At 51.7% G+C, this 14,617-nt stretch overlaps 1 protein-coding gene across 2 annotated transcripts; it reads right to left on the bottom strand.

The window, feature by feature from the left end:
- Positions 1-3,059: 3,059 nt before the first annotated feature.
- PI16 (peptidase inhibitor 16) lies at positions 3,060-12,947 on the bottom strand. 2 transcript variants are annotated; one of them, XM_045842608.1, is made up of 7 exons: positions 12,755-12,947; positions 8,455-8,676; positions 6,585-6,694; positions 6,218-6,306; positions 5,320-5,577; positions 4,909-5,217; positions 3,060-4,694 (listed from the first exon to the last, which is right to left on the bottom strand). In XM_045842608.1, the coding sequence occupies exons 1-7, from the start codon at positions 12,923-12,925 to the stop codon at positions 4,573-4,575; spliced, it is 1,281 nt and encodes a 426-aa protein (XP_045698564.1). In that variant the 5' UTR covers positions 12,926-12,947; the 3' UTR covers positions 3,060-4,572. The 2 variants fall into 2 exon arrangements, with proteins under 2 accessions (XP_045698564.1, XP_045698563.1); XM_045842607.1 differs by having other exon boundaries at positions 4,909-5,577.
- Positions 12,948-14,617: the final 1,670 nt, after the last annotated feature.

Here is a 14,617-nt window from a genome sequence, read left to right as displayed (position 1 = left end):
GGCTTCCATCTGATGGGGTTTGAATTCCTGTGGAAGTCCAGCTAGGTGTTTCTTTGCCCTTGCTGTAACGTTGTGGTCTGGTGACTTTGGTCATGCTTCCTCACAGGTGTGGTCTGGGTCACCTCCAGGGAAGGCCCCGGGACACTTGCAGAACTGGCTGTCCCCAGTGGCCTAGTAACATTTGACTTGAGAGCAGTTTATTATGGATCCTTACTCCCCAAGAACTCATGAAAGTGCCTCAGCGCGTGTGCTGTAAAAGTACATTGGCTGAGGCCACTTAGGTCTTATACTCACTTCAGATAGCTGAAGTAGCAGGGCAGGAGAGCGCCCAGCTAGGTGAGTGGGCCAGACCCTGCCAGCACCACTTCTGGAGAGAAGGAATGCTCTTCAGGGGCCAGCCTGCCTCATAGCATGTTGCCTTTCCACCACCCAGCGTGGCTTCCCACAACAGTGACCACTGTTAGGGGTAACTTTTCTTCTTGTTGCTCCATGTTTGAATCTTGTTTTTGTGCTGATTACTTCTCATGGTCCCCTGGATTTAGAGCCACTTGCCTCTCTGGAATCCTGTGCTGAGCTTGCCCTGAAGGGCCCCTCCCTCTATGTTTTCAATTGAGCAGAGCCCAGGTGTTACCCTTAACTTCTAAAGCACATTTCCAGCTCAATATCCAGATGCATGTATTGTGTATATTAAATGCTCCCTTTGTTCCCTGGTTCCCTCAGCCTGTGAGGGCTGAGGCTTCACCTGCCCTCTGAGCACCTGGCATGTTCCCTGCCGGGCCAGGAACTAGAATGACAAGGTCCACATTTGAGAGAGGTGATCGGGCAGGAGGGAAGCTGAGCTGTTGGCAAAAGGAGGGGTGGCGGAAGCAGAAATGTTGTGGGAAGCCGGTCACCCACCTCCCCTCCAGGAACACTTAATTCTGATGGACAAGGCTGGAAAAGCCTGTGACAGCCCTTTTGGGCCCCCCTGTGAAAAAGCCTGAGGTGGCAGAGGAATCCTAAGCTGGGCCTCTGTAGTGGTCCCTCTCTCTGTGCCGTTCCCCAGATGCCAGGGAGCCATGCATCATGACGCTGGAGCCGACCCCTCCCCACCCGGACAGCAGCAGCCTGAGTGCCGGCCCCCTGCCCTCCGAACATACCCTCTTATCGTGTCCTCATGGGCCTGTGCTGACATGTCCCCTCCCCGCCCATTTGTCTCAGGCTGGCCTGTGTGGCACACCGTTATTTCCCAAAAAATAAGCTTTCAAAGAGGTCCCTGGCCCTGGTCTTCGATAGGTTCCCTCTGTGACAGTTTTCCTGAGGGCCGACCACAGGTGTGCTTTGTAGGAGGCAGGGTCCACTCAGAAACTAGGAAAGATGGGTTTGGACCACCACAGTCCTGTGCCCAGAGGCCACCATAGTTGACCACCTCAGGGGACCCAGGAGGCAACGTAAGAAAACAGGAACACAAGTTGGACCAACATTTGGAAATCAGCATAATACACTTTTATCCACGTATAAGGAACAAAAGCCACAGGATCACCTCAGTAGACACCAAAAAAGAATTTTGGCAGAATTCAATACCCTTAACGATAAAAAGCATTCAAAAACCTAAGAAGAGATTTTTCCTCAGCCTGATCAGTGATATAACCTGGTGAGTATGAAAAACCCACAGATAACACTGGATGGTGCGAGACCTGACATTTCCCCCTGAGATCAGGAACAAGAAAAATCTCTGCTCTTGCCACTGCTTAACACTGCCCAGGAGGGACCAGCCGGGGCAGTTAGGCAAGGGGAGAAATTCTCTGGATCAGAAAGGAGGTAGTAAAACTGCTTCTGTAGATGACATGATCTTATATATAAAAAATTCTAAGGAATCCACTAAAAATACTTCTATAATAAGTGAATTCAGCAAGTTGTAGGATTCAAAATCTATATACAAAAATCAATTGTATTTCTATACATTTGACAGTTGAACAAAGTGAAAATGAAAATTTTATTTATAATAGTATCAAAAATAACAAAGTACTTATGAACAAATTTAACAAAAGATTTGAAAAACACTTTGAAAACTATAAAACACTGTTGAAATTAAAGGAGGCCTAAATGAATAGAAAAACATCCTTTGCTCATAGATTGGAAGGTTTAACAGTTAAGATGGCAAATTATACCCACCCTATTAAAACCTCTGCTGACTTTGCAGAAATTTGACAAGCTGATTCTAAAATTACTATGGAAATTCAAAGGGCCTAGAATAGCCTCAGTAGTCCTGAGAAAACAAAGTTGGAGGACTTGCACTTCCTGATTTCAAAACCTACCACGAAGCTGCAGTAATCCAGATGGTGTGGTACCAGCATACAGACAGACGTATGGACCGATGAGATGGGATCAAGAGTCCAGAAATAAACGCTGACTTTTATTTTGACTGATTTTGACAAGGGCAATGACAGATGGGGGAGAGTAGTCTTCAATGAAAGGTGCTGGGACAGTGGGGTGTGTACATAAGAATGAAGTTGGATTCCCATTTTATACCACATACAAAAATTAACAAAATGTGTCAAGGCCTTAAATGTATATAAAACTTTTAGAAGAAAACATAAGCGTAAGTCTATGACCTTGGATTGGGCACTGGTTTAGCCATAACATCAAAAAGTACAGGGAACAAAATGAAAAAAAAAACTGATGAATTGGACATTGTCAAAATTTAAAACGTGCTCAAAAGATATGTATCATCAACAAAAATTGTTGATGCCCACAGAATGAGAAAATGTTGAAATGAAGAGGGGAGTGACCTCTGATGTATAGGGTTTCTTTGGGGCTAGTGAAAGTTTCAGAGTTGGCGGTGGCTGATGGCTGTGCAGCCCTGTGGTACACTTAAAGCCACTGAATGGTACAATTTATTTTTAGAGAGAGGGGAAGGGAGGGGGAAAGAGGGAGAGAAACTGATCAGTTGCCTCTTTCCCTGAATGGGGACAGAACCTGCAACCCAGGCATGATCCTGATCAGGAATGGAACCAGCGACATTTTGCTTTGCCAAATGGTGCCCAACCCACTGAACCACACCAGTTAGGGATGAAGGGTACAATTTAAATGGGTGGATTTAATGTCATATGAGTTCTATCTTAATGGAGTTACATTATATCATATCATATATATACATACATGGAAGTCTCGCAGCCTTGGCCTGACTTGAATGCTTCCTGTTTAACTGCTGACACTGCCTCTGGCCTAGAAACCACTCCTCTGCCACTTGCCAACCCAGCTTGGCCCCAAGTCATCCTCAGTTGTCTGCTGTTGCTGTCCCTGCACACACGCACAGTTGTGCTTTTCTGCCCCACGGCCCTTGTGGCCAGTCCTGCTGTGCTCCAGTCCTGGGTGTTGGAAGGGGAGGGGGGCCCCAGAATCTTTCTCAGGACTCCTCCAGTAACTAAGGGTTGGCAAAGCCAGGCCACAGCTACATTTCTGACCTTGTGTACCAGGTGGGCCTGGGTAACTGCACTCCTGTGAAGAGATTGTCATGCTACTCCTTGACTCTGGGCCCCGAACCCAACTTGGCCGCAGTGGTGACTCCTGGGGCTGGGAGAGTCACCCAGCACCCTTGCCTGCCTTTGGCCTTTCCCCTTTGTGCCAGCAACCTAAAGATTTGGAGGGGGGGTGGTTATAGGAAGGAAAGAAAGGGTGCCCCAAAGAACCAAATGGAGTTATTTGGGGATAGAGGGAATGTGAGAGAGGAGGAGGAGCAGGTGCCACAGGTGAGTAGGGGAAGCGTAGAGCCTCTTCAGGGCCACCCTCCCCTCACACTCTTATTCAGGAGTTGGAGCTGCTTCCCTTTCCTGGTCTCTGTCTTCCCACCCATAGCACCCCACCAGGTGGGACTTGTCCATCTGCCTCTCAGCCCCACTGGCTACACAGCAAGTCTAGGGAGAGGAAGGTACCCAGGGAGAACCCTCTACCTTGCATAGGTAGATAGTCCCAGGCCAAGCAAGCAGGTATCTCCCCAGAATCGCCACTTGCCCACCTGGACTGACATAGGAGGGGCAGGAGGGGTCCAGGCCAGATGTGCAGTTATTGGGCGGCAGCCTGAGCTCACTACCAGCCAGGCCAAGATGTCTGGGTGAGCCACATGCCCTGTAGCTTTTCCCTTCCAGAGGGTCTTCAGCCAAGACGCATATCTTGTTAGGGGGTGTGGAGACAGGGTGGAAGAGGTGGCAGAGGACAGCTGACCTCCTTACCCTAGGAAGGTACACCTGGGAGCAGCACAGGACTCCAGGAAGAGGCCAGGGGGCTGGTAGGGGCCGAGGAGTTCCCGGGAAGCCCTGAGATCTTCTGTTCCTATAAGACCAGGACCATGGCCGCAGGAACACTGCTTAGAACAGGCTGCAGCTAGCTGAGGGGTGGGCCGCCCCAGAGGCAGAGGCTTTCCTGGGACAGTGCCAGGGATTGGCTCTGGCCAGAAGCTGGGTGAAGGGGCTGCTGGGCCACAGAGCAGGCCTTGTCCAGGAAGCCGGGGTCTCTTACTTAGAGAAAAACAATCCAGAGTGAGCATGAGGCCAGGATCCCCCCACCAGGCCTTGCCTTTGAGTGGTGACCCCTTCAGAAGATTCCAGCCAACACTAGGGAAGACAGTAGCAGCAGACCCAGGAGAGGGCTCCAGATGCGACCAGGGCCCGAGTTTATCCCTGAATGGATTCCAGGCTTTTCAGGGTCCTCTGCACCTATAGGAAAGGAGAAGGGTTGCCTCAGCCTGGAGATAAATAGTTCTGCCTGAGCCCCCACCCATCCCACCAGGCATGTAAGTAGGGGCCCAGCATATAGGGAGGAAATGCCTATTCAGAGGGTACATGTTCCCTATACCCTGACCACCTATGCTGGGGACAGAGCGTTGACAATCTGGAGTCAGGAGGGACGATAGGATGCTAGGGGCTTTACCTGGCAAGGACTGCAGGGCCAGGATTCGTCCACCCATGTCATTAGCAGCAGCAGAGGTACTGGAGAGGTTGAGCAGGGACTTGGAGAAGGTGTGCCCCGTATGGTCCAGTGTGGCCTGCAGCTCACCTGGCTCATCCTGGGCTGGAAAAACTGAGGCCAAGACCTCACTGGAAGAAGGCAACTTGGCCTCAGCCTCCCCCTCCCCCTGGGAATGGGGTAGCAACTCTTGAGTCTCGGTGAGGGACACCTTGAGGTGCAGAGAACTCTCTGGGCTCCTGGAGGGCATTGTTGTCGTGCTGGACTCTTTGTCTGCCGATTTGAGGATGGGATCATTGGTCGACTTGGGGAAGGTAGCCTTCCCCTTATCCAAGGAGAACAAGCTGTGAGTTTCTGATGACCAAGGGACCTTACTTGTTAAGGGAGGAGCCTCAGTTGCCATGGAGGGTGAGCTTTCTGTTGCCAGGGAAGATGGGGCTTTGGTCTCTATGGCAAGGAGAGCCTTTGTTGTCAGGGTGCCTGAGACCTCTGTTACCAAGGATGGACTTTCTTTTGCTAAGGAAGAAGAGATATGCCCTTTCTTGGAGTCTGGGGCTTCAGCTGCCAGGGAAGGTAGGGTCTCAGTTACCGATTGAGGCAACTCTTCAGCCTCCTCTGAGTCTCTGATGGGTTCTGCAAAGAGAAACAAGGCCTGGCATTAGTGCTTCAAGCAGGACCCCATATCTCTCACCCCACCCCAATCAAGGTGAGGCAACCAAATATCCTAGAAACACACAAACACACATACACCCTCTCCAGCGAATATGTCCCCCATTGATAATAAATGTTATTTCTTCTGATTGACACAGTTGTTCCTCCACCTCCTTGTCCAAGTCTCTCGGACTCTGTGCTTGCACTTCCACTTTTTCAAGGCCTGTCTCCAGCCGGATTCCAGTTCCTAATACGGCCCATCCAAGTCCTTCTGACCACGCCCACCGGTCGGCCCCGCCCACCCCGGGCTTTCCTTGTCTGACCACGCTCACCAATGCAGCGTGACTTTCTGCTACCTTCTGCTTCGAGGGTTGAAATCCAGTCACTCAGAATGACTGGGCGCCAAAGTGGCTGCGCAGGAGGGCAAAACAGATTTAGGAACCCGGATGGGGTGGGACTGCCCAGGGCCCCAGGACATTGCATCCCCGCCGACCCCCCTCCCCCCACCCCCCCACCCCCGCCCCTGTCCACGCATGCTCAGGAGTGGCAGGAGCCTCCAGACCGTCCAGTTGGTGTCCCACCCTTCTTTTTCCTCTCCCTCCCCACCCCAACCCCAACTCACCGCAGAGGGAGTTCTCGCAGCGGTAGTCGGAAGGACATTGGGAACACGGAGTTCCCTCCTCGTAGGGCCTCTGCCCCTTCACGTTCCCCCTGCAGGAGGCCAGGAGAATGCTAGGGGTGGGGGGAGCCCTGTCGACCCCTGACCCTATCCCTCAAATACACACCTACACCAGACGTGTCCCTGGGTCTTACTTGCCCCCAACTAACTCGCTGGGCCCACAAGATGAGACTCCTGCAGGTGGTGCCCTCACAGCTCCCCGAGGGTATAGGGCGTAGGCTCCACATCATCCCCCTCCCACGTCCTTAGATTTGTGTCTAACCCAGCTTCCCCTCGGCTCCGCCCACCAGTAGGGCTGCCTGGGACTCACGGGGGCTCATAGTTGCAAACCAGCAAATGGATATTGGTCTCCTCAACGCCCTGGAGCTTCTCACAAAAGTGGGAGCCACAGCCAATCTTCTCTGTCTTGGCCCAGACCACCTGAAGGAGGGCAAACCCAACAGTTTAGCATGGGTGGGACAGCCCGGGTGTTGTGTCTCTGTACTAGCCTTGTACAGGTGGGAAGAGGAACAGTCCTTGGAGCCTGTAAGATCCAAGCTTCTGAGGACAGACAGCTAAAGTAGAAAACTCTGAACTGGGGGGTGGGGTGGGGGAGGTGGGCACGAGGGGAATTTGTCTTGAACAGACTACTCTCCCCTGCCAACCACTATTTTGCCAGGCCTCTCTTCCTCTGAAAACCTTCCCTTTTGATATATTCTCATGAATTCTTCCTGCGGGCTATTCCTAGAGGCTTTTTTGCATTTTAAACAAGGTGTATATTCAAAGGAAACAAATGGGAGAATCTTAAGCATCAGCAACAAGCAAAATCCAAGGAAGGGAACAGGAGGAGCCATTTGGGAAGTGGAACTTTCCCCAAACCACAAGTACGCAGGGACCTGCTCTGCCGTCTCTAAGTGTGGGTCTCCTAGCTGCTAGAAGGAGTTGTATCTTAGGTATAAAACTTAAAAAGTCAAAACAGTCTTTGTGCACTGCCATGGGCTGAGACCAGCAGCTTCCCCTTGCTGTTTCTAGGCCCAGTCTGCCCAGGACTCACATGATCTGAATGAGGCCAGTGTTTGCTGTGAGACCTGCCTTTGGCCGTGAATTCTGCACACCCTCCCGGATTGGGATCTTTCTGCTTACATCAGCTGAGGGTCCCCTGCTGTGGAACATCTACCAGCAGAAATGACCGAGTGCATGTCCACTCAGCTCTGGAGAACCCTGAGGTGGAGGTAGGGCAGATCCACTCCTGCTGGGCTCCGACAGCAGTCACCGCGGAGGATGGGGTGGGGAGGGGACTGTGAGAGGTGGCAGGGTGCAGAGGGAGGGCTGCTGCACCCTCACAACTTCCTGATCTGCATGGGTGATGTTGGGATTTCCTGCCCTAAAAATCAGCACTAAAAATACCACTCAAATGAGGCACTGGAAAATCAAATTGGTGGATTTGGGTGGGAAGACAGTTGGCCTATTTTTGTCTTAAAAAAATAAAACTTGCCTTTGTGTTATTGTTGAACAACAAATAAGCATTAGGAAGAGGAAAAAAACAATTCAGTAACACTGATGTTAACCCACACACACCCGTACACCTCTCATCTGCAAATGCAAACTTCCAAAATGCAGTGGGAATCCCGACATAAGCAAACAGAGACTGCTCTCGGAAGACTCCCTGAAACCCTCTCTTAGTGACAATTTGCTCTTATTTACACACAGTTTTTAAAAGCAGAAGAAAAAACCAAAATAGTTTGTTTTATTTATCCTTGGCAGATTCGAAGCAGCAACTTACACACCATGAGAAAGGACAGAGAGGGACAGGCAGGGGCGCTTACTGCTGGGGTGAAAAGCTGACTCAAGCCAGAGGACAGGACTGCTTAGAGCCCGGCCAGGACCGGCTGGTCCTGTAACTACCCTGCAGGAAACGGGCTCAGAGACACCTAGCCTAGGTCTGTCTCTCTAGTACCGGGAGACTGGGAGGGCAGCCTAGGTTCTCCGACTGTGATTTTTAACTACCAAGCTGAAAATGGGAAGTAGACTTCGTTGGAGGCCTAAACAGCCATTAGTAGCTGTGGAAAGACGATTTTTTATGAAGGATCTAAGGGGGCTTAGAGTGTGGACAAGGGCACCTGCGGGAGGTCATGGGACTGGTGGCTGGCCCTGCCCCTGCTCATGTGTTCCCGCCCCCTGTCTGCCCGCCGGCCTCGCACCTGCGTGTAGTGGCCGCACATCTGGCCCGGGTCGCAGTGGGCGGCGCTGAAGTTGTAGTGCTCCTGCTCGAGGTACCACTCTTCCACCGCCCGCGGCACGTCCATGCCCTCGTCCGTGATGGCGAACAGGTTCTCACCGCGCCGCCCGCGCTCCTTGTTGTGGCCCCACACGCACTGCTGAGCGTAGGCCTTGGCAAAGGCGGCCAGCTCCTCATCCCACCTCTGAGGGGAGGAAGGTGAGGACACCTCAGGCTCAGTGGAGGTGGAAGAGGGGGTGTCGGGGGAAGAAGATAAGGATGCTCACAATTCTGGACAGAGACGGGAGTCCCTCGTTAGCTGAGTGACTCTTGGCTATGATCCAGAACAGGTCTCTGCTCCTGGTGGACTTCTGTAGGGAGGCCAGAGAGTGCCACCCCAGGCCGTGAAGTTAGCCAAACTTGGGACCATTCACCAGCTGTGTGATTTTCTACAGATTGCCTAACCTTTCTGAATTCTCAGGGGGTTGGGAGAAGGAAATGAGATATTTGTAATAATGTTATTATTAATTAATATTACTATCTAAGTGAAAGGTGGGCAGTGATGCCCTGCCTACCTCCCAGGGCTGCCTCAACTGCTCTGAAGACCACAAAACGTCCAGTGAGGTGTGGGGCTGTTTATTCAGCCATTCCCCTCCCCCCACCCACCATGCTTCCATCTGACCTGGGGTCAGCACTCCTCAGCTCCCACTCTCCCCTGGGGTAGCCCAGCCTCTGCGGCTTTGCCAGCTGCAGGCTGCCCTCCTGAGTGCTCTCCCCATGTGCTCACTTCTTGTCAACAGAGAACTTCCCCCCCAAAAATTGTGTCTCTGTGTGACTCTCACTGGGAGGCCTTTTCTCAGAGCCTCGGTGGCCCAAAGAGCTGTCCAGTCCCAAAGGCAGTGTTCTCCAGTGGGGACCTGAGGTGTGGCAGCAGGAAGATGGCATTTTAGGTCGGGGGCCCCTGATGTGCTGCGTCCCTGTCTGGGGAGGCAGGCTCAGTGTGTGTGGGAAGAGGGATTAACAAGGCGTCTGACCAAAGGGTTGAGGAGGGAGGCCTGGATCCCATTAAACTTTGTCCTGGCCTCTCCTGGAAATGGATTGCCTGGTCGAAACTCTTGCTCCACCCTCTGGGGACCCATCCAGCTGTGGGAGCCAGGCAGCCCATAAAGCACCAAGGGCTTGGGTAACTCTGAGGGAAGGGGGCTGTGTGTCCACACCCACTCCCCACCCACGCGAGGTTCTCAGTAGCAGCTGTCTGGGGTATGGATGGGAGCACTGGGCTGGAACGGCCCCGCTGCTGTGACTTTGGGTGAATCCCTTTCCCTCTCTGGGCTTTTTTGTCCCAAAACATTGGTCCCTGAGGTTCTGTCACAGTCTGGCAGCTGTGGGAGCTAGAAAGTGGTGAAGGGGCTGGGTGCTGGGGTGGGGGTTAGGGCATCTGGATGACCTGCTGGACTCCAGACCAGACTGTACGCTCCTTTGGGGTAGGGCTGCGACGTAGCCCCCTGTCTGGCACTGTGCGGGCACACAGCAGGTACTCAATAGATACTTGTCAGCCGTTGAGGACTGAGACAGAGCCCTGCTTACAGCTGTCTCCTCCGCAGAGCCCAGCTGTCATTTCCATCCCGGCTGGATGCCCGGGGTCCCACTGCTGGAGAGCCATTGCTGTGGGTCTTAAGGCTTCTCAGTGGTTCAGAGACTCTTGGGGAGTTTCAGGAGTCATGGCACCGACCCACGTTGGCCAAATGGCCACCATGTGACAAAAAGGCCATTCATTCACTCATTCACTAACTCATTCATTCATTCAACAGTCTAGGGCACCATGCCAGCCCGAGGAAACAAGGACCAAGAAGCCCAGATTCACATTATCATAAGCCATTAATTGGGCCATGTGATAAATGACAGATACTCAGTGGGTATTACAGAGGCAACAAAGGGCTATTTAGCCCAACCTGAAGGTGGGGAAGGAGACAGTAAGCTAAGTGTTAGAAGATGAGGCATTGGCCAGGTGGAGAAAGGAGAGGCATCCCCAGCAGCAGGCACTGCATGAACAAAGGCATGGAGGTGAGAAGCAGTGTTTGGCTGGGGGAAGGACAAGCGGTTCCTGAAGGAGAACCTGGGCAGGAGAGGAGTCTAGAGAGGCAGGCAGGGGCCAGACACACAGAGAGAACATTCTCAGGGGTCGGAGCTTCATCCCGGGGCTCTAGGGAGCCAGTGGGAGCCAGTGAAGGGTTTTGAACAGGGAGGGTCAGGCCTGTGTGTTGGATCATTTGTTCTGGTAGGAGAGGCCAGAGCCTGAGGAAGCAGGTGGAGGCTGATCTAGGAGTTCTTGAGAGAAGAAAGGAAAGACTGAACCAAGCTTGTGTCAAAGAGATGGGGGCTGGGAGGAGGATTCAAAGAAAATGGAAGCTTCTGGGAGGTGGAAGTGGTGATGATTGGATGTGGGGCTGAGGGAGAGAGGAGTCCAGGACAACCCCCACCTGCCTCACCCAGCATCCGTTTCCTCTGGTTAATCAAATACTTATTGAGCACTTACTAATTCTCAGGCTGTATTCTAAGGGCTTTGCACATATTCACTCATTTAATCTTTACAATCACCCTACAAGGGCATTGTTAATGCTCCCCAATTTACAGGTGGGGAAGCTGAGGCACAGAGAGTTTGAGTAATTTGACTGAGGTCACACAGCTAATAAATGGCAAAGTTAAGATTTGAACCCAGATCATCTGGCTTTAGAGTCTGCATTTACCACTGCTGAGGTTGCACCAGAGCCTTGTTCCCACCAGGCAGCAGCGTGCCTGAACTGCCTTCCAGAATGTTGCCCACCCCTGAGGCCCATCTCTGAAGGCAAAGAAGCTCCCAGCCTGTGTAGTTTGCAGCCTCAGCCAGCAAGGCTCTCGGGCATTAAGGGTCTACAGATGGAGAGACTGAGGCTCAACAATGAGTTCCAGGCCTCAGTCAGGGATTTGTAGGCAGAGCTGGAACCGGGCTCCTGATTTGTGTCTGCAGCCTCTGGTCACCCGGCCCGAAGGGCTTGAATGGTGGGGTGTGTGCTGCGTGTCTGTAGAGCCCCTCCAAGATTTTCTCATACGTCTTCCTGCTGAACCCCACGTGATAGGTCAGGAAACAGAGGCCTTTGACATTAGAGGGGCACAGCAGAGTCACTTTGCCAGAGCGAACATGGCTGTTAAAACTCTAGCCTTGGACCTTCAGGCTCACTGCTGTGTCCTCCAGGTGTGACCTTCAGGCACCTGGAGGCACCAGGTAGGGCTCCCTGGACACAGCCCCTCATCCTTCCAGGCCACCTGACAGTGGCTGGAGGGCATGGGCCAGTCTAACCTTCGGAGAGGGCAGGAAGGGGTGAATTTCTCACTGTATCTCTTTTAGTCCTGCCCCTAAGCATCCTGTCCCTAACATTGCCACAGGTGACTCTCCCTCCCTGGCAGGAGTAGCCACCACCCTGAATCTGGCTTCTGTCACCTGTAGGCTTGTCCATGTATGTTCACTACTTCTGCATGTGGCACTATCTGTACACAACAGTATTTTTTACATTTTAAACTTCATGTAAATATATCCTACTATACACACACACACACATGCATATATATTTAAGATTTCATTCCCCCATCAATATTGTATCAATGATATTCATAGATATATACTGATACATATGTAACTCCAATTATATCTATAACTCTAATTATAACCCCACTTTACCCATGAGGAGCTGAGGGTCCTTACTGGGTTAAGGGATTCACCCTAAGTCATAGGTCCTGCAGGTGGCCAAGACGGATTTGAGCTGTGTGGTGCAGAGTTCTCTCTGCTTCTGCTACTGCTTCCTGTGCTCAGCGTACCTCCTCAGTCCCCCGTTCCTGCTCCAGGTGCCCGGACCCATCCTACTGCCCTGTTTTCCCTTGTTGTCTCCTTGGAAGGCATCTGAAAGACTGTCATCACCAAGATGTCCCCCCTCCCAGGGGCATGTGCATTTTAGGAAGTGCCGGGAAGGGGTCATTGGAGTGGGACGCTGGGGGGCCCAGACCCGGCTCTATCAGCTGAGTGATCCGCAAGCCCCTGGAGGACCAGTCTGTCTCTGTGAGCCTGTTTCCTCGTCTGCATAAGGGGCTGCTTATGAAGACCTGTGAATCATACATTGTCAGAGACTCTGTCACTGACCTGAGAGGTGAGTCTCTGTGACAGCCTCAGCTAAGGGGTGGGAAGCATTGGTGGAGAGCCCTGCGCAGCTCCCCTTCAAACCCACCGGGTGGGTGCCTCTGGCCACACTCACCATTTGCAGCATGTTGGCAGCCGATGGGGACACCTGGGCACGGTAGAGGTTGTGCAGCTTGACCATCTCAAGTCTCTCCTCATCATCCAGGGCTCCGGTGGGGCCTGTGGTGGCCACCAGCAGTAGCAGTGGCGGCAGCAGAAGCGCCAGGAGACTGTGGATGCTGTGCATGGTGGCTAGCCCTCTCTGCCTCTCCCGCCCAGGGGTCTGGCAGCTGGATTTAAAGCCCCTCCCACACAAGCACCACCCTGGCTGGGGCTGTGGGAGGGGCTGTCTGGAGGCCTAGCCCAGCTCACACAATGTCTCAGGGAGGGCTGGGTGCTTGGGTCCTGACCAGAGTTGAGTTCACTCCCAGCCTTGAACTCCCCTCTGAGTCCTTGGCAAAAGTTTCCTCTCTCTCAGTAACAGGGGCTCAGGCCAAGAGCTGTGTGAGTGCCACAGTTCCTCCCAAGTTGTGCACAGGTCCTCCAGGGACAAAAGCACAGTAACCTCTGCAGAGGTCACACCAGTGGGTGCTGAGGACAGAGAAGAGGAAGGAAACCACAGGGACCCCATCCCCAGGGACTGGACAAGAAGAGAAAGGTAGAGGTAACTTGTGGAAGGATGGAGGAACACGAGAGGTATCTGGTAAAAGCTGAGCCAAACTAAGTCTGAATCTTGGTTCTGCTTCTTTGCTATCTGTGCTTTTGGCAATTTTCTCAGCTGAATCGGTGACAATAATAATACCTCCTTCATAGTGCTGGAAGGAGGATTAAATGAGATCGAATGTATATCAAGCACCCAGTACAGTATCTGGCACATAGTAGGCCCTCAGTAACAGTAGACAACAACCACCCACATGGTGCAAACTTGGCCAGCACCCAGTACCGTGGGGAGCCAGGGCTCTTACCTTTGGAGGAGGGACTGAGTTGTTTCCCACTTGAGCTGTGTCCTGTAATAGGGCTTTTCACTATGGAGAAAATTTTGGCTTTCGTGTGCCCTCTGTGAATGCATGTGCTTGAGGTGCTCATTTGACAGTGGGATGCTGGGACCACTACTGCTCTGAATATGTAGAAAATAGAAAGTGTCTTTTTGAAATCAAGAGAGCAGAAAAGCAGAGGGGTGAGTGAGCTGATGCAGAAGAAGCTCTGAGGGGAAGGGACAGGAGCTCAGAGGTCAGGCACTGGCGTGGTAATGACCATGCAGGGGCAGGGACTGAGGCCTTGGCCTTCATGAGGTAGGAAGCTGGAACCAGTCCTGTTGGGTCCCACTGGGAACCTTGAAGCCTGCACTCTCGGCAAACGGGGACTGAGAAAAACCCTGCTTACTAGCTTTGGAAGATGGCAAGAAAACCTGTCACTGCTTTGGTCTCTGAGTAAAAACAAAAGAACAATGAAATAACTTGGATTCAAACACAAACAAACAAAAAAAAACTATTAGAACTGATTAAAAAATACAGCTAAGTTTCATAATACAAAATCATCCCACAAAATAAGTTGTGTTTCTATATACAACAATGAACAATCCAAAAAGAAAATGAAGCAAATGATCCAGCCCAAGCTGGGTAGCTTAGTTGGTTAGGGCGTTGCCCCTATATGCTAAGGTTGCGGGTTTGATGCCCAGTGAGGACACGTGTGGAATAACAAATTGATGTCTTTCCCTCCAGGCTTCCTCCTTCCTCCCTCTTTCTCTAAAAATCAATCCATAAAAAAATTAAGCCATTGGAAGTTTGAAGAAACATATTATTTTAAATATTCTATTTACAATAGCAATAAAAAGAATAAAATATTTAGAAGTAAACTTAACCCAGGAAGCATAAGACTTATACATTAAAAAGTACGAAACATTGCTGAAAGAAATTAAAGAAGACAAAGTAAAGTGGAA

Source organism: Phyllostomus hastatus, unplaced genomic scaffold (assembly GCF_019186645.2).
Source record: "Phyllostomus hastatus isolate PE091 unplaced genomic scaffold, TTU_PhHast_1.1 phas_contig_40, whole genome shotgun sequence".
Classification (NCBI taxonomy): Eukaryota; Metazoa; Chordata; class Mammalia; order Chiroptera; family Phyllostomidae; genus Phyllostomus; species Phyllostomus hastatus.
This window is presented reverse-complemented; position numbering and strand designations above follow the sequence as displayed.

Coding starts and splice junctions, on each gene's coding strand:
- PI16 (XM_045842607.1), bottom strand. CDS start 12,925: ATGCACAGCATCCACAGTCTCCTGGCGCTTCTGCTGCCGCCACTGCTA. Junction 6,695..8,454: donor TGTGCGGCCACTACACGCAG/GTGCGAGGCCGG, acceptor GCCCTCCTTCAG/GTGGTCTGGGCCAAGACAGA. Junction 6,307..6,584: donor GTTTGCAACTATGAGCCCCC/GTGAGTCCCAGG, acceptor GGCCTCCTGCAG/GGGGAACGTGAAGGGGCAGA.